This window comes from Ananas comosus, linkage group 16, assembly GCF_001540865.1.
Source record: "Ananas comosus cultivar F153 linkage group 16, ASM154086v1, whole genome shotgun sequence".
Taxonomy (NCBI): domain Eukaryota; kingdom Viridiplantae; phylum Streptophyta; class Magnoliopsida; order Poales; family Bromeliaceae; genus Ananas; species Ananas comosus.
The window spans coordinates 1,998,184-2,020,013 of record NC_033636.1 but is presented as its reverse complement, the minus strand read 5'-3'; the positions used below and the strand labels follow the sequence as shown (position 1 = coordinate 2,020,013).

Here is a 21,830-nt window from a genome sequence, read left to right as displayed (position 1 = left end):
TTATATTCTTAAAAAATATAAGTATTTATGCTAATAGTGTAAATCTTGAGAGAAAAAAAACAATTTAATAGCCGAGTTTTTGATCCCGAATTTTTAATTGGTGAGCATATAATATCCGTATAAATCACGTATCCGAATAATTGGCGAATCCGTTTTTTAGCCCTTTTTTTCAACGAATTTAAAAATTAGAAGGCGAATTTTATCCGAATTATACCCGTACCGAATTTTTGCCGAATCCGAATTAACTAACTATGGTTTATAGGTATTAGCGCATAGGAAATCGAGTTTGTAACGAATCCAATCCGTAGATAGAACAAAAGGAGGATGATGGCGCCGGACTCCACTCTTGCACTGCGTCGCTTCCTCTGCTTCGGTAATGGAGCTGCCTCTGCGCTAGATGCAGCGGCCGCGCGGAAGAAGAACCTTGTCTTCTTGGGCTCTCCCTAGGTTTCTCTCTCTCTCTCTCGCGTCCTTTTCCTCACTTATTTTGTGTGCACTTTCTTAGCTTTGTGTGCCATTTCAGGTCTCCGCCTCCGTTCTGCACAAATTACTTGTTGCGTCTGAGGCCCCCGACTCCATTTTTTAGGCATTTCGTACTAATATTGGTTTAATTTCGAAAGCTCGTGAATTATTCGTGAATTTTTGAAAAGCCGAATAAAATAACCGTTTTCGTATTATTTCTAAAAATTCGAAAAAATTCACATTTTTTTAAATAAAAGTAATTATTTGTGAATTAAACGCGGTTCGCGAATAATTCGGCTCATAAGAACGGCGCGGTTGCCGCCGCATGCTGCGAGCCTGCAACGGGTGGCCCAAAACAGTAAAAAAAAAAAAAAAAAAAAAAACTTTCAGAGAACAGGTTTGCCTCGCCCTGTCGCCAGAAGGCCAAAAAAAAAAAAACCCTTTCAGAAAAGATCGCCCCCGCCACCCACCCCACCCCACCCACCCTCCCAAAACAAGGTTTGCCTACTTCTCACCCTGACCCGGCGGTGCGCCGCCCTGCACCGGACCTGCGGCGCGTTCGCGGTCCTTCCCTCCCCTTTCTTCGGCCGCTCGCGAACCCATCGGGAAGCCTCTCTTCAGAAATCGAGATCGAAGATCGGCGTTCTTCACTTTCAGAAATCGAAACCTCTCGTCGCTCTTCCTCTTCCTCTTCGCGCTTCCGTTCCGCTATACCAACGATAGCATCAGTCAATCGAGGTGGTTCTTTACAAACCAGGTTACGATTTGACGTTTTCTTCTTCAAAGCAAAATTTGGAGCTTTTAGTCATCTGATGGATACTTTTTTATACACAATGGCTCGATTGGTGCTTAATGAATGTGCCTCTACTGTTATGCACAAAGAGGACCAAATAGAGCTAAATAATCTTAATAACTTCGGGACAGGACACTCTTTGTATTATACCATAATCATTTCATGATTTGTCACATTGCAAAAGGAGAAATTTTGTTGTGGATGTGCTTTATGGACATTGACTCAGTGGGGTTTTCTACACTTTATGTATCTTTTATTTGTTTACTGTTTAGACTTGTAGAATTTAGATATGTAGTTGCACTATTAAAGTGGCCAGTTTATCTTGGATTTTAGTTTCTAACTATGTGTGTATGTGAACCTTTTATATTGTTACATTTAAATTATGGATATCTTGATCATTTATTTAGCTTAATTATTTTTTTTATTTTGAGGCATAATATAGTTATATTTTTTTTTACTTAATTAGTTAATTTTGTAGTTCTTTATTCTTATATTCTTAAAAAATATAAGTATTTATGCTAATAGTGTAAATCTTGAGAGAAAAAAACAATTTAATAGCCGAGTTTTTGATCCCGAATTTTTAATTGGTGAACGTATAATATCCGTATAAATCACGTATCCGAATAATTGGCGAATCCGTTTTTTAGCCCTTTTTTTCAACGAATTTAAAAATTAGAAGGCGAATTTTATCCGAATTATATCCGTACCGAATTTTTGCCGAATCCGAATTAACTAACTATGGTTTATAGGTATTAGCGCATAGGAAATCGGGTTTGTAACGAATCCAATCCGTAGATAGAACAAAAGGCGGATGATGGCACCACACTCCACTCTTGCACTGCGCCGCTTCCTCTGCTCTGGCAATGGAGCTGCCTCCGCGCTCGATGCAGCGGCAGTGCGAAAGAAAAACCTTGTCTTCTTGGGCTCTCCCCAGGTTTCTCTCTTTCTCTCTCTCTCTCTCTCTCTCTCTCTCTCGTGTCCTTTTCCTCACCTATTCTCTGTGCACTTTCTTAGCTCTGTGTGCCATTTCAGGTCTCCGCCTCCGTTCTGCACAAATTACTTGCTGCGTCTGAGGACCCCGACTCCATTTTTCAGGTATTTCGTACTAATATTGGTTTAATTCCGAAAGCTCTAATGATTGTAGGACTCCTCATGAACGCAGGGTGTGCTTTGTAGGGTTGTTAATGGAAATCTAGTGCCTTTACCTGATCCACATTCTTTTCGTATTTAATCGTGTTAAAGTCTTTCTTGATATGTCTTTTGACGCTGAGTACTTGTGCGATCAAACACAAATTACTATGTGATGAAGTTTGTAAATGGATGGCAAAGTACTTGCAGCCTACACATTTGTAGGGTTTGTTTCTCAGCAAAATATTTTAGTTGTTTTTTTTTTAAAATTTTTGTTGGTGTTTTTGGTTTTTAAGGACGCCTTCTGATATTCGATTACAGGTTATGTTGCAAGGTATGCAATGATGACAAGATCGATTTGGTTTGCAAACGACGACAAGAATTTTTGTTGTTTAACAATTAAAATGTGGCAATCATCAATGTATCCAATTGTGCGTTTGGTTCACTTGGTTGAAAACTGAGAATGATTTGGTTTAGCTTGCAGCAATTGTTACTCAACCGCCTGCTGCACGGGATAGAGGAAGAAAGTTGATGCCTTCGGCAGTTGCGCAACTTGCCCTGGAAAGGGGATTTCCTCGTGAACTCATATTCACTCCCGAACGAGCTGCGGAGGTACAGGCTTATGTTTCTAATGCCTAGATGTTGTTCTCGCTTATGTCTGCTTGTTTAATTTTCCTTGTTTAAGATAGCAGATGTATCATCAGATTCTTTAATTGTCTACCTTTTACAAGTGCATCATGCCTATGATGCAAACATAAATTCAATTAGGTTAGCTCTTGATGCTCTAACTCCAATGTAGTCAGGAATAGAATAACTTGAATAAAAAATTATATTATTCTAGAATTAAATGTTTAGACCTAAAGCTGAAAAACATTGGGAAAAATTTCCCATGAATTGAGGAAACAAAAGAACCTCTTGCTCTGCTTGGAGCCCTCAGTGATTTTATCTTCACAAAACTGTCGGAAATAATGATATTGAAGTCGTGATGGCTGACGCTTTAGTCTGGACTAATTTCAACTCAAAACTACTGGCACTTAGCATCCAACAACAGCTAAAGTGGGAAAACTAAATAAAAGAGTAATTAGTACCATACGAATATATTTAAATTTGCTAGCATTACCTACTGTAGTTTTTCATTATTTTTTTTCCTTCACCTCTCTCAAGCGTAACTGACTTCGCCCTAGTTTTTTTTTTTTTCACCTCTCTCTAGCGTAATTGACTTCGGTGCAGGATGGGTCAAAGTCAAACTACGTTGTTTTGGGTAAATCAAGTTTAAGCAGTGTCTTTGTTACGGCGAACCAAACAGCAGAAGCCATTTCCACCCGAAAACGACTTCAACCCTTTCCACTTGCACCCAAGCAAACAGGTCCTTGAGGCACACTGCACTAGCCTAGGCTGATGCACATGACTCGGCAGATTATGGTCTTAATGTGTGTTTTTTTTTTGAATGGCTGTACTCCTAATGTAATCAGTCCCTCTTTTTAAATGGATCTGGTAACCTTTAATGGATTTAGAATGAAAAATAAACCTTCTTTCAACATTATCTCTCACAAACTTTCCCAAACCTCTCCCTCTTTCTCTTGGCACCACCTTTCTTTCTTTTTGCACGTGGCGCCTTAGTGCTAGGAGTTGCAATGGCTGTAGAGCCAACAGCTTTGGCAGCTTTTAGCAATGGCGGCACATAAAAGAAGAAAAAAAAGGAGGAATATTTGCTTATATCACATTATTTTTGCTAGTTTGCAATAGCACTTAGTATTTTTATTGGACTTTTTTACAAAATAACCCGCTAAAATTTTGTAATTTGCGAAATAATCCTGCCCAAGGATTTAAGTGCCGTGGCACGGGGTCGTGCCGGAAACTTGCTGGCACGGTACGGTACGGTGCGTGCTGAGCCGTGCCGATGCGTGCCGGTCAAAAAAATTCTTTGTGTGCCGACACATAATAGTATGAAATATTTATTTTCTTTAGCAACAAAATATTCTAACTATTTATTATGTCTTTTTATCACGTCTTTTGAACTTTATTGAGGAAATTACTTATTAGTTTAAAGAATAGAGGGTTTTGAACTGTGCCCTTGACACGGGATCTGTATCGTGCCGGTATCTTCTTGGCACGGTACGGCACGGTGGATACGGCCCGTGCCGACGGGCACTTAAAACCTTGATCCTGCCAAATTTATGTTTGGCAAACTAACCATCTCTTCACCATGTAGGAGCCACGTAGGATTTTTTCCAAAATGCATTGAATCGTTCACCGCATTCTGAAAGTCTCTGAGGCCTTTTAAAGACTGTGAATCATTCACCGCATTCATTAAGACGGGTAACGATTAACCGTCTTCATAAATATTAGAATTGTACGTAGATTATATGGAAAATTTGATTGTTAGGATTATATGTGGATTATTAGAATTTTTATTTGATTGTTATAATTGTATGGATGGATTATTAGGATTTTCAGGTTGTTAAGATTATATGTGATTTGTTGAAAGTTTTATGTGATTGTTAGAATTTTCAGATTGTTAGGATTATATATGGGATATAGAAAGAAGCAGTAAATAAGTAAAAGACGGTGAATGATTTACCGCCTATGAAGCACAGATACTTCAAATTTCATGCCGTACTCGTATCTGATACGTATCGGATATCGATACGCGCCCGATACATGTCCGATACGGGAATGAAGTATCCGACATTTTTAAAAAATAAAAAAGAACATCGGATACGGCTCGGATACGTGAGGGATACGGGAGGATGCGGGGGGGACACGGCCAGATTCTTTTTTGGTCTAAAATGATCGAAACTTAAAATTTTTTTAAAAGCTCACGTCTGAACCTATTCAAAAGAAGGAAAAGAGTGAGAAAAACGCCAATCTCTGTTCAATTTGTCATTTCATCTATCTTTTTGCTCTTGAATGGTAGAAGACACTCCCTCTCGTTCTATCTTCACACATTGTTTACTCTCTTTCATCTAATTTGTCAATCTAGCATTAAGCAACAAAGGCAATAGAAAATATGATTTTCCTTCTCTATTAAATTGTTAGCATATTTTTTGTTATTAAAACTAACAAAACATACATATATATTGAATGGCTAATTATCTAGTTTGTGCGACTACATATCTATTGTTATCATTTGATCAAGTTGGATGATAGTTGGTTTGATACTTTTTGAATCATTATTTTATATGATTGATTATATTTTTTATGAACATATGTAAAACAATTATACAAGTTAATACATATTAGAATATATTCCTTAATATAGTCCAGATATTCTTATTGTTCTCAATATATCATTACATATAATCAACATATATTTAAATCTATTTAAAATAATAGTTTACCGCTTTTGTGGGAAATTAGAAAGACGGTTAATGTATTTATGAAGGCGGTGAAATTGTTTACTGTCTTTAAGAGAAAATTCCAACGTGGCTCCTACATGGCAAAAGAAGTGTTAGTTTGTCAAAAATTTTTTTCAGAGGGTTATTTACCCAATTAGAAAATTTTATAGGGTTGTTTTGAAAAAAAGTCCATTTTTATTTGCAATTCTGTGTTATTTCTTTCTGAATGTTGTTTTCTTAGAAATGATTTGTGACAACTTATTTTTGAAGTGTTGCTATTGACCTAGCCAAATTATTACTAGATAAACATGAAGGGTGTTTTATTTAAAGTTTGCGTGAATATGTGCCTTACCTTTCACCTTCTTGTGGCACACGCCTAGCAAATGCGCTTTATGCCTAGGATCCGGGACACAGCTCGTACCTTTTAAAACACTAGCAGAGACTAGAATATTCCCTTGAATTTTGTATTGGTTTTATGGCATAGTCAAAAATAGCCTGTTGATGGTTTCAGGACGGCTGCAACCATGAGTTGGGAAGGTCGATAGCTGCTACCGTACTTAACTATTGTATTCTGACTAAGATTGCATTATTATTACATGCCAAAAGGAACTTAACTGGAGTGAACTGATAATTTGTTGTAGCACAGCTGTAATTTTAAGTTGGGAAAGTCAGTAGCTTCGAACCGTATTTGACTAGTGTACTCCAACTAAGATTTCATTATTAAGGTGGTTAGATCCTGAGAGGATGTTTCCTGGACTTAACTTTTGATGATTGTTAATCTCGAGTTGGGTTCCAAAATTAAAATGTTAAAAGGTAGAGACCAAAGTTCAGGTTAAGTTTATACATTTTTACCTTCTATTTTATTGAATCATACTTTGGGTTTTATTGAATCATCTAAATTAAAAATTTAAATTTAGATTTAAAAATTCAAATTTTAAATTTAAAATTTTGAAATTTCAAATTTAATTTTTGTGCAAATTTGAAAATTAAAAATTATACTTTTAATCCAACTTTAAAATTTTAATTTAAATTTTAAATTATTTTAAAATAAAATTTAGTAAAAATATTAATATATGCAAGCATCAAAATTTTTTTGCCAAACGGCTTTAGAAAATTACTTCAGAAAAATTACTTTTATCTAAATTCGGCCAAACGTTCTACAGCTTTTCATCAAAATCAATTCTCCAAACTAAAATTACTTCTATATAAATCACTTTTCCAGAAGTTAGGCCAAACAGCCCATCATGCCACATGGTGGCACGGCCTTGGTAGACAAGGATTTAAGTGACGTGGCACGGGGTCGTGCCGGAAACTTGTCGGCACGGTACGACACGGTGCGTGCCGAGCCGTGTTGGTGCGTGCCGGTCAAAAAAATTCTTGTGTGCCGACACATAATAGCATGAAATATTTATTTTCTTTAGCAACAAAATATTTTAACTATTTATTATGTCTTTTTATCACATCTTTTGAACTTTATTGAGGAAATTATTTACTAATTTAAAAAATAGAGGGTTTTGAGCTGTGCCATCGGCACGGGGTTTATATCGTGCCGGTATTTTGTCGGCACGGTGGATACGGCCCGTGCCGACGGGCACTTAAAACCTTTCATGGTATGATATGACACAAGCGGCACAAGCAATCTTTGGTCTTAAAAAACCATTAAGCCCTTAACTCTTTTGAGTTGGTTCCTTGTTTCTTCTTTTTAATCATGACATGCTGCGGTAGTAGATTAAATGCATTATCTTCCACTGTTTATGTTGGTGCTAAATGTTCATTTATGAGCAAATGGAACCTGTCGTTTGTTGTACGATAGAACTATAACATTCGTCATTGTTATGCAGGTTGCTTTTCTGTCTAATTTGAGTGCCCTAAATCCAGAACTTTGTATCACAGCGGCTTATGGAAATATTTTACCTCAGAAGTTTCTTGATATTCCATCATGTGGTAAGCATGTTTGTTAGATTGTTAATAAAAGAAAAAAGTGTTGCACGAAAATAAATGACAAAAAGTAATTTTTTGTTTGATGCGTTATGCCTGCTTTTAGTGATGTTTTCCTTTTTTGGTGTTTTATATTATACAGAAGTACTACATTAACAAGCTGACTATTACTTAATCTTACATCTGATGATAGGTACCCGCTCACATTTTTCATTGTGGAATTGTTAGAAAATCATATAATATGATCTTTATAATATGATCTTTAGTATATTTACCACGATAGTAGTACAATAATTATAGGGCAGCTCAATGATTTATATGCCATTTTAGTCTGATATGAGGAGTTACAATTTTATCCTAATATAATTTACATAATAATTAATTTAATTGGGAGTTGCATTTGTCATGCTCCGTCATACCATTCTCATATGTTGACTACAGAGATAATGAAGCCATCAGTTGTATCGTTCATTTAGCCTTTTCAGAGAAGATATATGCAAATTTAGATAAGCTATCACTTGAAATCCTGCATATCTCTTCTCAACTTTTTTTTCTTAAATAATGTTTGTGCTTTTTTAATTCGCTCCATTACAGAAATAAAATAAGGTACCTGCTTTTTATCAATAGTTGCTGCTACTCTCTGTCTGAAATCAAATGAATGGCAGCTATATGATATCAAAGACTGAAAGCTAATAGGCTGAAATTTCTACTGTAAGCTTGTTTCTTCGGCATGCGTTTGATAGGTACAGTTAATATCCACCCAAGTTTGCTGCCTCAGTATCGTGGTGCTGCTCCTGTTCAAAGGGCATTACAGGTTTTTGTCGTCCTTTTTACATTCAAACCAATGATATATTTATTTATTTGAACAATTGAACAATATTATTTTTTTCGATGGTTAGGATGGTGTAACAGAAACAGGAGTATCCCTTGCTTATACTGTTCGTGCGTTGGATGCCGGACCAGTGATTGCATATGAAAAAGTGAAAGTTGATGAGTGCATAAAGGTGGGCAACATATTTATCTGGCAATGTTTAGTCTTGACAGTTGAAATTGCACTTTTCATAGTGTATTAGGGGTTTTGATATTGTTTATAGCACCAAAACATGGAGCTATAAATACCATAAAAAAATTGAGGTCTTATAAAGATAAAATGTGGCTACCATGCTTCTAAAGTGATGGTGATTTGATGCTTCTTAATTTTTCATTCATCAAATCCATGTGGAGAGTAGCATGAGCACATCTTGGAGCACAGTTGAGCGGGAATCTTGGTACCTGCCAAGTTGGTGTGCATCTTTATGCTAGTGTGTGCAAATGTTGATCCGATGCTCAAAAACTTAGAAGCCTGAAGGACATATTGCTTCCAAAACCATAGTATGCCCACTAATATGAAACAAAAATAAGAGTATTCTTTTTGCATTATAGTCATTACTCTGATTTGTTGTTTCAAAGATGTTACACGTGTTGCTCAATTTGCTGGTTTTGATGATAGGGCATTTCCTAATGACAATCCACACCATTTGTTGTAATTGGAGTCTTTAATTATCTATTGACCAAGTTTTATGATATTTCAACATCTAATTTTTGGTTTTAAAATTTACAATTTTAATGGCCTCTGTAGGGCCTTTGTTTCATCGTCTAGAACAATTTGAATTAGTTGAATATATTGTTGAAAATACTATGTAGATCGAGATAATACTCGTAATCTTATATTTAAGAGTTCTACCCTCTATTTTTAGAAGGTTGTTCAATTTTGACAGTATGTTCATTGGCCATTTGATGCACTCAAAAGTAATTTCAATAGTCTGAAATTCGGATCCTATGCACTTCCAAATATATGGTAAGGCACGTTTAGTGATCCTAATGTCTACTCAGAAGCTCCATTTTTGAAAATTACCTTTTAAGTGTGAAGGCTTGTGTACTTATAATAGTAATACTTCTCTCTCTCTCTCTCTCTCTCTCTCTCTCTCTCTCTCTCTCTCTCTCTCAAGAGTATGTGTTCTCGGTTGTCGTCAAGTCATTTTCAATGATAGGGCAGCCAAGTTGACTATCCACATCATTAAAGTGATCTAGAGTGTGTGAAGTTTGTACGAATCAAATTTCACAAATTTACGACTATATTTACTTAGTGATAAAGTTATCTCGAACTTGAACTTTTTTAAAAGCCTATGTGAGGTATTTTCGCATTTAGCAGAGTAGAAGAAACCAAATAGATCAAATTTTTGACTTTTTTTTTTTTTTTGAAAATTCTGTGCTTTTGTAAGTGCTACAATGCTAGTTTTAAATTTGGGAATCCTATTCTCCATTTTTAGAAGGTTGTTTGTTTTTGATCTTTCATTTTGGAGACATGCATGCGTTGAACTAGAATAATTTCAAAACTGATGAAATTCAGTTTCTAGAAAGCTCAAATAAGTTTCGATTATGGGTCATCCAAATTGATGGTCGACATCGTTAAATATGATATTCGCTATTTGAGCTTTCTATGAATTGAATTTTGTGATTTTCGAGACATCATTTGTCTACTATTCAAGTGATATGAAAATTGACAATTTTTAACAGCTAATAAAAGTTGATTTAAGATTCTTGATCCCTAGGTAAATGATATCGTGAAATCTTGAAAGTCGATTCATAGGGAGTTGAAATAGCCTAAATTGTGTTTAATGGTGACAATCATTAATTTGGATTCCCCATTGCCAGAAATGATGCCGAAGTAAACGACCCTGTTTAAAGGTTTTGTGTGTGTATATATAAAGCTAGAATAATTCTAGAAAGCAAATAGAGATGTTTACTTCTGCGTCATTTCTAGTGATGAGGCATTATAATTGACAATCAGCATCGTTAAACATCATCTAGCCTATGTGAATTTCACAGAAGCCAAATTTCATGATTTTACGCCATTTACCTGATGATTGAGTGGTCTTAAATTTACCTACTAGCCATTAAAAATTTTCAATTTTTGGAACCACTTATGCTAGACAGCTAATGTCGATAAATCACGTAATTTGATTCCTATAAAGTTCAGATAACCTAAATCACGTTTAATAGGGTTGATTGTTGATATGATGTCTCATCGTTGGAAATGCTGTAGAAGTAAACAATTCCGTTTACTTTTAGGAATATTCTTATTCTATTTCTCTTTGGTATATAGAGAGGGTCTCTCTCTATATAGAGAGGGTTTCCCTCTGTACAGAGAGAGTTGAGCCAAAATGCTTCTAGTTGCCTTTGTTTTCATTGATGAAACATCCGATTCGACCATCGACACCGTCAGACAACCAAATTTTGTCATTTTTTATGTCATTTACCTAGCGATTGAAAGCTCTTGCAATCTACAACTTAATTGGCCGATGTGAGGCGTTTGTAAGTTTAACCATGTAGAAATATCCAAATCAGATGAAATTTTGATAGAAAATCTTTTTCTACTATCTAGAGCAAGATTAAAATCTCTTATATCAAATTTTAGTGTTGTATCATTGTGAGTTTTCAAATTTGGTTGGTCATTCTAACACCACTTGATCAGTGGGTAAATGATGTAAAGGAATAATGAAATTTGGTTTCTCGATACTTCAATGACTTATCCAGCGACATACATATGCTAATATTGGTGATGAGGAAGGATTGCCTTTGCGGCCTTATGTTGCTAGTGTTCTACCATGTCGAGGCCGTCTCAACATCTGGCACGTTGTTGAGTTGATATGGTATCTGAAAAATGGGTGTTTCTGAGTTTCATGGATTCAGTTTGAGTTTTATTGAAGTGAAAAGGTTAAGAAAAGGGGTTTCCTAAGATATATTGATCTTGTAGAGCTACTAACGTCTGGAGCAAGCAAGAGACTTGAAGATTTTTCCCCAAATTTTTGTATCATTTTAGAATTTACCTATATTAAATTCTCTCGATAAAATTTTACTCAATTATGGCTTTAATTTTTGTCTTCATATGTCCTTCTATAATTTGTTTAAAATGACCTTTACAGTTATCGGTATATTTATTACTATGTGAGAAGTGCCTCTTATACCATTTTTACACCCATTATTAGAGAAATTAACACTGCAGCAAAGGGTTTTCTATGAAAAATTGATAAAAGAAATCTGTGATCCTTGCCAATGTGGTAGTTGTGTGCCATTGGCACAAAGGGCCAGGCTGACATTGGCATTGGGAGTGTGGCAAACCCTGTGCTAGTGGCATGGCTACCTTTAGTGATGAGTTTCTAACAATTTTGGTATATTATGTTTGTGTAGGCAACGGAATTACTTGCAATTCTCTTCAACTCCGGTAAGAATACTCTCTCTTGTTAATAACAACAATTAGTACGGTAGACGGGTAGAGTTCTACTGGTAATTTATATCGCGCGAATTAAGTTTAGAAAGCACGTATAAATTGTAACTACATGTTACCGGCATTATGAGTTCACAATATTACCGTCGGTTTGTGGAAGGCTTTGCGAAGCTTTCTACACCCCTCACCCGATTGATGCGGAAGGGGATTCGGTTCGTTTGGAGTGAGGACTGTCAGATGAGTTTCGACGAGTTGAGATAGAGGCTGATGTCAGCTCCTATCCTTTCCCTTCCTGTGATAGGGGGAAGGATTTGTAATCTACAGTGATGCATCGCACAGTAGGTTGGGTTGTGTGCTGATGCAGCATGGTAGGGTAATTGCTTATGCTTCAAGGCAGTTAAAGGATTATGAGAAGAATTATCTTACACATGACTTTGAGCTAGCCGCAGTGGTCTTTGCTTTGAAGTTGTGGCGGCATTACTTGTATGGCGAGCACTGCGAGGTTTTCACCAACCATAAAAGTCTCAAGTATTTGTTCACTCAAAGGGAGTTGAACCTGAGGTAACACCGGTGGTTGGAGTTACTGAAGGATTATGATATTAGTATTCAGTATCATCCCGGCAAGGCGAATGTGGTGAATTTTAATTTGAACTTAAATTAAAAATTAAAATTTAATCAAGTATTTTGAATCTAACTTATGAATTTGAATTTAAATTAAATTTTAATTTATATAAAGTTTTATTCAAATTTTATTTCAAACTTAAATTAAATTTATGGATTCAAATTAAAATTTGAATTATAATTTTAAGTTTGAATTTGAATAAATCAAAATTTAGTTTCCTATTTTGAATTATCCACTCAACTTCAAAGTTTAATTTTTTTTAAAAAAATAGATTCAAAATTTTGACATTATTTCAAAATTTTGATGTAAATTTTTAATATTTAATTTTTAATTTGAATTTAAATTAAAATATTATGAAGAAAATGTTAGTATAGTAATTTGATTACGTTTTTTATATCCACCTGAACCAAACACCGACAATGGGAATGATTTATTCCGATTCCGATTCAGGTGATGAACCAAATAGAATTAGGTAATGAGTCATTCCGATTTCGATTCCAGCTTATTTTGATTCTGATTTCGATTCCGACTCTGACTTCGAATCAAACGCGCCCCAGAAGTCTAGTGGTATCAATAATATGCAAAACAACGGGAAAGAGTTAGGGGAAGAATATTACCGAGCTAGCATCACTGTACCGACTCCGGATCGAAGCACCCACCTGTAATCACGCAGCGTCTAATGCTCGAGGTGCGCTGGGACGTCGACTGGATCTACGAAAGATCCACCGAGTCAAGATCCACAAAGTCGATTTCAAAACACTAAACATATAGCCCCGGAACTGCTAAAAGTTCCGAAAGTCCGCCGAAACACTTCCGAAATCAACGAAGTGTTTTGAAAGGTACCATAGCACAATCTTAGTCACCCACTATTCGGTGTCACCCAAAAAGCGTGATCCTTTATAATCTTGCTAATTACTAATGGTGAAAATTACCTAGATCAAATAACATTGTGCTCATAATTCATAAAATATGCCTTTGTAATCAGCAAGAATAAAAGTGAACTAGATCAAACAGTACTTTGCTCATAAAAATTTACTTTCGTCTTTTTGCAAAGGGTATGTTTGGTTCCATGTAAAATTGCCCGAAAAATTTTTTCGGTTGAAAAGCAGAATTCCGATGTTTGGTTGCTCGTAAAAAAAATTTTCTCGAAAATTTTTTTTTTATGGATTCAACAGAAATGAGAGGTTTTAGGTTTCTGCTCAAAATGAGCGGAAAACGAAAACTTCCGCTACGAAAATACGCAGCGTTGGGGGAGGCGGGGATGTGCAGCATGCGGTCCACTAGGTGACCTCCATCTCGTGGACCTCATGAGAGAGGTCCACGGTAGACCTCTCTTACCCCCTTCTTTTCTTTTATATATATATATATATATATTGAGAGATAGTACTTCATTTTTAATAAAAATGTACTATTATATAATATTTTATTGGAGATAATTGTCTATATACTCTCAAAACTTCAGAAATATCTCATTTACCCATACTTTTTTTTCTTTCCAATATGCTGCTCATATGTTCCTCCGTTATTCCAAAATATCCTGCAGTTACCACCCGTTAAGTTAACTTGGGTTAAACGTGAGCTAAATATCTACTAGAGTTAAAAAATCAAAATGCCTCTTTTGCCCTTAATATAAAGGCAAATAAGAAATGTTGGTGATGGTAGAAGGGTATATTTGAAAAGACCAAAAATCAAAATATTTTTTGTACCCCTAACTTAAGGGCAAATAAGAAAAAGTCGATAATGGTTGAAGGGTATATTTGAAAGGGCACAATAGTAATTTCATATAGATAATAGTTATTGCTAACAGTTTATTAACGTAATTTAACTCTAGGGGTTTATGTGAAATAGTTGGAACGTAAAAAGGGTATTTTTATTATTAGCCTTCTAAGAGGGGGTAAATTAGAAAGTCGGAAACTTTTCAGGGGTATATAAGCAATTGCCCCTATTTTATTTATAAATATATAGTAATTTATTTTATAGTATTGAATGTTTAAATATATACTATTATATATTATATTACATACTTAATTATTGTATAATATATTTTAAATATATTTTATTTATAAATATAAATTATAATACTAATATGTGTAATATGATAATTATTATATATTAATAATATATGTAAAATATAGGAAGAGAAAATATATATAATAGTTTTCTACTTATAACTTTTTATTTTTTTTTCCCTTTCAACCAAACAACCGTAACGGAAAACTACTTTTTTTCTCTACAAACCAAACACTAAAGAGCGTAAAATTTATTTTCCTCCGAAAATTTGTTTTCCACCAAAATTTTTTTCACAGTTTGAACCAAACAGCCACTAATTGCTTGTGACTTTGATCAGCAGGAGCTGAACTTCTTCTTCATGAGCTTCCGTCCATTCTCAATGGATCTGCAAAATTGAAAGCACGACCACAAGATGACAGTAAAGCTACTTTTGCACCCAAGGTATCTTATGTCTTATTTGGAAGTTGTTCACTTAAATGATTCTCGCACTTCAGCTACCCATGGTTTTAGTAATAGTTCATATGTTCCGTTGCACAAAATTTATAAAGTATAATTGATTAAAGTTTAGAAATGGCCTAATTTTTGGTAGGAGAACACTCACCATGAAGTTCAAAAGGTTGAAATTTCCTAGATGAACAATCGATTTGTTTTAGTCGACCACCCAGCCCAAAACCTCATTGGGTTCTCATAAATGTCATTAGAACGTCATCGTCACTTGACAATGAAAAATATTCCGAATCCCACCTGAACTGTAGTTGAAGTATGTACTGCGACCTGACCATAAGAAATGCACTCTGGTGACTCCCACTTGAACTTTAGCATAACTCTAGATCAGCATGTAAATAAGTCATTGTGGTGCTATTAGGGACTTGAAAATGTATATACTTTTTCTTCACTTGAAAGTCATGTGTTGCTCGCAGTTGTAGAACATAATGGAAAGTTCAAATTGGCTGATTGATTGAAAAAATTGATTTTTTAGGTCGTAATAGAAGCTGAAATTTTATCTGTTAATTTCAGTTGTTCATAATAATGAGTACCAGAAGTGGTCGGAAACTAAGGCCCTGTTTGGATGTTAGAAAAAGATATCCGATGATATTACTTATTTGGTATGAACATTTTTTTGTGTTTTTAAACTGTAAGTTTGATTTTTTTGCTTCTTAAAAGATCTTAGCATCCTTTTGTGTTTTTAAACTATTTAGTTTGATTTTTTTCACTTCTTAAAAGATCTTAGCATCCATGATTTGGTAGGATCGTATATTGCACCTACGGGATGATCTATCTTTTTCCGAAAAAGATCACTTGAAGGCTGAATATGACATTCATTCTAGACATTTGGTCACACTCATCTCGTAAATACGACATACTTCCTAGGTAAATCAAAGAGATATGTCGAATAAGATGTCCATGCATCTTTATAGGGCCTTACACAATGTTAGGGGATCATTCTTATGGAACTTCGTAAAACCCTAATCAAGGATTTAAGTGCCGTGACACGGGATCGTGCCGTAAACCGGCGTGGTATGGCTGGGTGCATGCTAGACGGTGCCTATGCGTGCAGGTCACAAAAGATACTTGTGTATGCTGACACATAATGTGATGAAATATTTATTTTCTATAGCAACTACATACTCTAATTGCTTATTATGTATCTTTATTAAATCTTTTGAATTTTGTTGAGAAAATTACTGGCTAATTTAAAGAATATGAGTTTTAAAGAATATAGAGTTTTAAGTTGTGCCATCAGCACGGAGACTGTATCGTGACGATATCTTGTTGGTACGATACATCACGATAGATACGACCCATGCTGATGGGCACTTAAATCCTTGACCTTAATCCAAACCGAGAATTTTGTGTTTAGGTTTTTCCAATAGACTAACTAATGTTCTTGATCTATGGTATGGTTGGTACTGAGCTTGCTGATCTTAATGCGTGGTTGCAGTGTAGTGACGCCTATGCCAGCACACAGAGTTGGTGCATATTTGATCACTCTTTGTTGCTAGCTGTCCTTCTTAGGTCCAGTAGTTGATGAAGAGCTAATGAAGTAAATAGGAGATGGTTGGAGAAATTGGCGGAGAAAGTGGCAGAGGAATCACCTGAGAAATATGCGGGAAGGAGAGAAATATCTAGAAGAGAGAGAAGAGAATCGGTCTTATGGTTTTGTATGGCCAGTAATAACTTAGGGACCGACCTCTTTCTTACGTGTACGTGGTCGCGAACTCTTTTATAGATAGGCAATTCTACTCCAATTCTCTTCATTGCACAGATAGAGAATTCTATTCCAATTTAATGCATTAATAAATAAATGTATTAGGTAGCCTTTTAGATGGTAAGGTTCTGCATTCAGTGCGTATGTAATTTCAGTGCCATGCATTGACATCAGTTTGATCAGCTAGGTGTTGCTTAGGCCAAAAATATTAGGGGTAGGTAGATTTGAGCTTGTGACATTAACTGTTTTTATGCGAAATCATCTGTTTGGGTCTACTTTTTCTTCACCTTTGTAAGCTTTAGATCATTTGGGAAAGAAGAAAAATTCGGAGCTTCTTCTGCATCATGAAGAAATGAGATTTTGAGCAGCAATGCATTTGCTTCTGTTCTGCTCTTCTGGTTCTGTCATAGAAAGAAGCTGTTGGGAGTATTTTAGTCCTTGTTCTAACAGTGAAACTCAGACAGCTCTTCATCAAACAATATTACACCCTACAATAAGAACAATAATGCCCTGGGATTAAAACATCCTAGGCCGATATTTACCTTTTTAAACTTGGATTTGTTGGTTGTCTAGTGAATATTGGATCTTTCTATGAAATACAAAAAGTAATGTTTGGCTAGCGAATGATGGATCTCTCTATGAAATATAAAATAAAGAAAACCCTCAAAAAGTGAACCGAACCGAACCGAACCGAACCGACCGAACCAAAATGTTTGGTTTGTTTGGTTCAGTTGATTCGTTTCCCATAGAATTTTGGATAAATATAAATTGAACTACTGAAAAGAAGATATAAATGTGATTAGTTTATCGTAAAATCTTTAATCGTAAGATATGATGGTTACACTTTCTAATTATTTGATTATTATCTAATACTACTGTATATTTCGTAAAATGTTGGAACACTAATATGCTTCAAAATTGTTACAAATTAGGTTGATTTGCTTTTCCTAGTTTTCATTTTTCAATCTCAAGCTGAACCAGATTACTTATAAAACCAAAACAGAACCGACCAAACTTGTCTGTTTGGACAGGTAATTTGGTTTAAACTGAATAGTGCTCACCTCTAGTGATGATCCGACGTGCCTATAGTCCACATTTTGATGCCTATCAATTATACTTTTCTATGTGTGTCAATTTATTGACAAAATTCAATGCCTTCCAAGTTCCTTTTGCAGAACCGAAAACCCTAGGTGCCAGTGTTAGACACTTTCTTTTCAGGTATTGCATGTTTGATAAAAGATACTACTCTAATAACAGTGTATGGCACAGTTAGAAATATATTTACCTTAAAAGACACCGCAGGATTAATCTTCAGACAGTATTAGGCCTAGTTAGATAGCGCTTCTGCAAGCACTTAATTTTATACTTTAGTAGGTGAAAAAAAAACAAAAGTTTCCAAAAGCGTTTTCAATCTTCCCTCCATTTGTGCTATAAAATTGTGGTGGCAACCGCCACTGCCTCTCCGGTGGTGGTTGCCGCCACAATTTTATGGCATAAACAGAGTTAGGTTGGAAAGTGCGTTTGGACTTTTTGCACCTTTCGAAGTATAAAATTGGGTGCTTTCGAAAATGAATCGTGAAATTGGGCTTTGGTAGAGTTGAAATGCCGACCTTTATTGGACATTTGATGCTATGGTACTATTTCAGACTCATTAATAGATTGAAAGTTTCACATAGACTCTATGCGGACAGAAAACCTGACCTGAGGCCGTTAAAGAAAGTTTTTAATAAAATGAAAGACCTTGTAGCTTGGCAAATGTTGACTAGGCCAAAATAATTTTTTTTTACGAGTTCCATGCTGTTTCAGTGTTGGATATTTCTAATAATTTTGCCCAAGTTTCATTTAAAAGAACCCTCTTCATTATTTCAGTTGACCTCCGAGGAGTCATGGCTCTCATTCGATGAAGAAGCTAAACGGATACATAACAAGGTAAATTTCAAGCTGGTTAGCATATTTCCAAAAGAAAATTACAAGCCAAATCATGTAGGTACGAGCATTTGCAGGTTGGCCTGGAACTCGGGCAAGAGTAGAAGTCGTGAATAATGTTGGCTATCATAATGAGCTGGAGATTAAGATAATCACCTCAGGGGTGTGTAGTAATGCTTGCAATAAAGCAAGTGATGGAAATGAGATCCTCTTTTCTGGGAGTGCATTGCTGATTCCATGTGCTGGGGAGTCATGGCTTGAGGTGCTCTTTCCATTTTAACTTGTATTTATTTTCAATTTATTTTCTGGAGATTTTTTTTTTTTTTTTTGATTTACTCAGTGATTCTGACGCTATTAACTACTAGGTCCTCGAGCTGCAGCTTCCAGGAAAGAAGGTTATGACTGCTCGTGATTTTTGGAATGGCTTACGGGGTCAGAAGTTAAGGAAAATAAACTGGAAAGGAGTAACACAATGATATCAAGAAATCCATACAACTTCTGGTACACAAAATACTCAGAGAGAGTTTTGTTTTTTTCTCCCCCTCCTTTCTTGAGTTGGTACCTGTTACAGCTGTCTGGAGAGGCTTCAGCTGTGGAATTTGCAAATTTTTATGGGTTTTTTCCCGTCAATCTCAGCTCTCCATAGAGAGGATTGTTTCACAACTCCTAAAACCTTCTTCAAAGTTCAAGTTGCACACCTCTTGCTATCATACCTACAGCTTGTTTTTTTACTGTCTTTCTACTTTGATTAAAATAATCTATTCACTTTCCAATATCTGATTTTTCATTATTATTCAAAGATATTTGCAGGATTTTTCATTATTATTCAAAGATTTTTGCAAAATGACTGCAGGATGATTTTTTTTTTCTTTTTCAGGCACTAGTCAGTCAGATTGCTAAGGATTCACTCTTTGACGGTGTCCGAATCTTTGCATAAATATGAATTTTCTTTGATTCATCACTAAGTGCTTAGAAATGCTCTGCTGCAATGTGCTGCATACTGAACTCGGCCTCTTTAAATCTCTAGCTTACCAATAATGCTTAGATGTACCTCGGTTCGAATAATGAGTTAATCTGTATAAACTCCCACCACATTCACTTAGTTCAACGGAATTTAAGAATTGCTGCCTTTTTCGCGGTGAGCGACAAGCGTAATACCTCGGACATGCTTGTATCCAAGTTAGTTATGCTTTGTGAAACCTTGGAGAACAATTTGTGCGGCATTAGTTTATTCTTTCTTCTTGTTTTTTCTTTTTTTTTTTTTTCTTTTTTTTAACCCTTTAACATTTTTCTTTAGCACTTAAAGTATCACATGCAAATGAAACCGCACATAAGTTGATGAACTCACTATTGTCTGTTACGGTAATCGTTGAATACTGTCCTACCCAATATAAAAGTAGGTACCTGTACATAATTTTATTTATTATTTTCCGAAAAAAATGGGAGGGGGTCTTCTGGTGCTCGATGATAACCTTTGGAGGCTGGGGGCTTCTGGCCAGCCTCGTCCGTTCTGTTCTGTGGCAGCAGCATTGCGGCCTACCATCGTCGTTTCCGGCAGGCACGGCCGCGCTCGAGCACATTGCAAGTCCTCCGTACAGTGGTGCAACTCTGGCTGCCAGCTGACAGGTAAGGTCCCTCTGTGTGAAAGTAGCGAGCTGACATGGTGTTAGGCGCGGACCAGAGGTCGGGGTCGAGCTTGAGGAAAAGGCCTCAGAGGTTTTCACACGAACAAGCTGACGACGGCCTGGCCTGGTACTTGGGCTGTCGCTGTTCAGGTTGAAGTGTTGATGCGGGGGCAGCAGTGCAAGAGCAGTCCTCAAAATGATCTGTCCGCCCTAATGGAGATGCATGGCATGTGGGCGTGCGTTCTCGATAGTGAGGACGAGGAGGTCCGACGATGATCTGAATGGTAGTCGAGGGCGAAGTCGTCCGTGGTTGAGGAGCGGCGGAAATTAGGTTACAGCTGCTTCTAGGTTAGATAGTGCCTACCACGATAAAACAGGCCGTGCCTGTGATAGATTGGTGTGTAGGTTGATGATGTTCAACTCCTTTTACTGTAGGTGTGCCATTTTTTGGTAGGCGCGCCTTTGGCAGCACCATTCAAATTTCGAATTTTGAATCAGTCTAATTCAAATGGGCCAAGCTCTTACTAGCCAAAACAGGACTGCAAGGCACGTCGTTAAAGCATCCTTCCGCATAGCATACCGTCAGAGTTTACTCTTCATGTCGAAACCCTTTTTGGCCCCATGGGTCCTCTCCTTCATTTTTGGTACTCCATGGGTCCTCACTATACTTGTTTTTCTTTCCGTACTTACTTTCAATATCGACAATTGCCCCCCTTGTTGGTTACTTGTAGAAGGACTGATCACTGAATCTAGTGTTTTTAGCCTACTAAAATTGTCCAAAAAGTTTATTTTAAATTAGACATCTGAAACTTATGTTTGTAAAAATATGTTCGGAGATGACATGCGGGCAGTGATGAGTTGGCGAAAACACATAGAGGCGGTGAATCATTCGCCGCTTTCAGGTAAAAGCGCTACATGGTTCACCTCTAGAAAAATGTAAAAATGTCAAGAAGACGGTGAATCATTCACTGGCTTTATATAAGCGGTGAATAGTTCACCATCTGTTAAGTCTAAATACAGTAAACGCATTTGGTATACATTAAGTTGTCTCGTAAATATTAAATGTGGTGAACCATTCAGTGCATTTAAAATTAGTGAATCATTCAGTGCCGTTAAAAACGGTGAATGGTTCATCACATTTAGATGTGGATTTAGATATGGTGAATGGTTCACCATATTTAGTTGTTTACTATACCACAGCAGCAGCCACATTTTTCACATTTTACAAAATAATAAAATTTTCAAGCATTTCAATCACAATAACAAGTACATAAATTCAACCATACTAATCTCAACCACACTTTAAGCACATAGAGTGAACTATACCAATGTCAACACACTTTAATATAAATAAATTTAGATATATGAAAAATTCATGTACAAAAGATAGAAACATCAAATATACATGAAAATCTAAAGAATCCTAAAAAAATCAAGTCCTCTCCATACCCCTCCTATGCTCTCGCCCTCGTCCCTGCCACGTCCACGTTCACGTCCGCATCCTCGACCCCA

General features: G+C 36.1%; 1 protein-coding gene across 8 annotated transcripts; it reads left to right on the top strand.

The window, feature by feature from the left end:
• LOC109722301 (methionyl-tRNA formyltransferase) lies at positions 406–20,059 on the top strand. 8 transcript variants are annotated; one of them, XM_020250307.1, is made up of 14 exons: positions 1,166–1,219; positions 2,005–2,189; positions 2,288–2,350; positions 2,705–2,717; positions 2,868–2,995; positions 7,563–7,665; positions 8,409–8,473; positions 8,559–8,663; positions 11,890–11,923; positions 14,896–14,999; positions 18,637–18,696; positions 18,755–18,955; positions 19,059–19,194; positions 19,571–20,059. In XM_020250307.1, exons 2-13 carry the CDS (start codon positions 2,067–2,069, stop codon positions 19,167–19,169), a joined length of 1,110 nt encoding a protein of 369 aa, XP_020105896.1. In that variant the 5' UTR covers positions 1,166–1,219; positions 2,005–2,066; the 3' UTR covers positions 19,170–19,194; positions 19,571–20,059. The 8 variants fall into 8 exon arrangements, with proteins under 8 accessions (XP_020105899.1, XP_020105896.1, XP_020105893.1 ...); XM_020250304.1 differs by having other exon boundaries at positions 8,403–8,473; positions 14,899–14,999; XM_020250302.1 differs by having other exon boundaries at positions 8,403–8,473.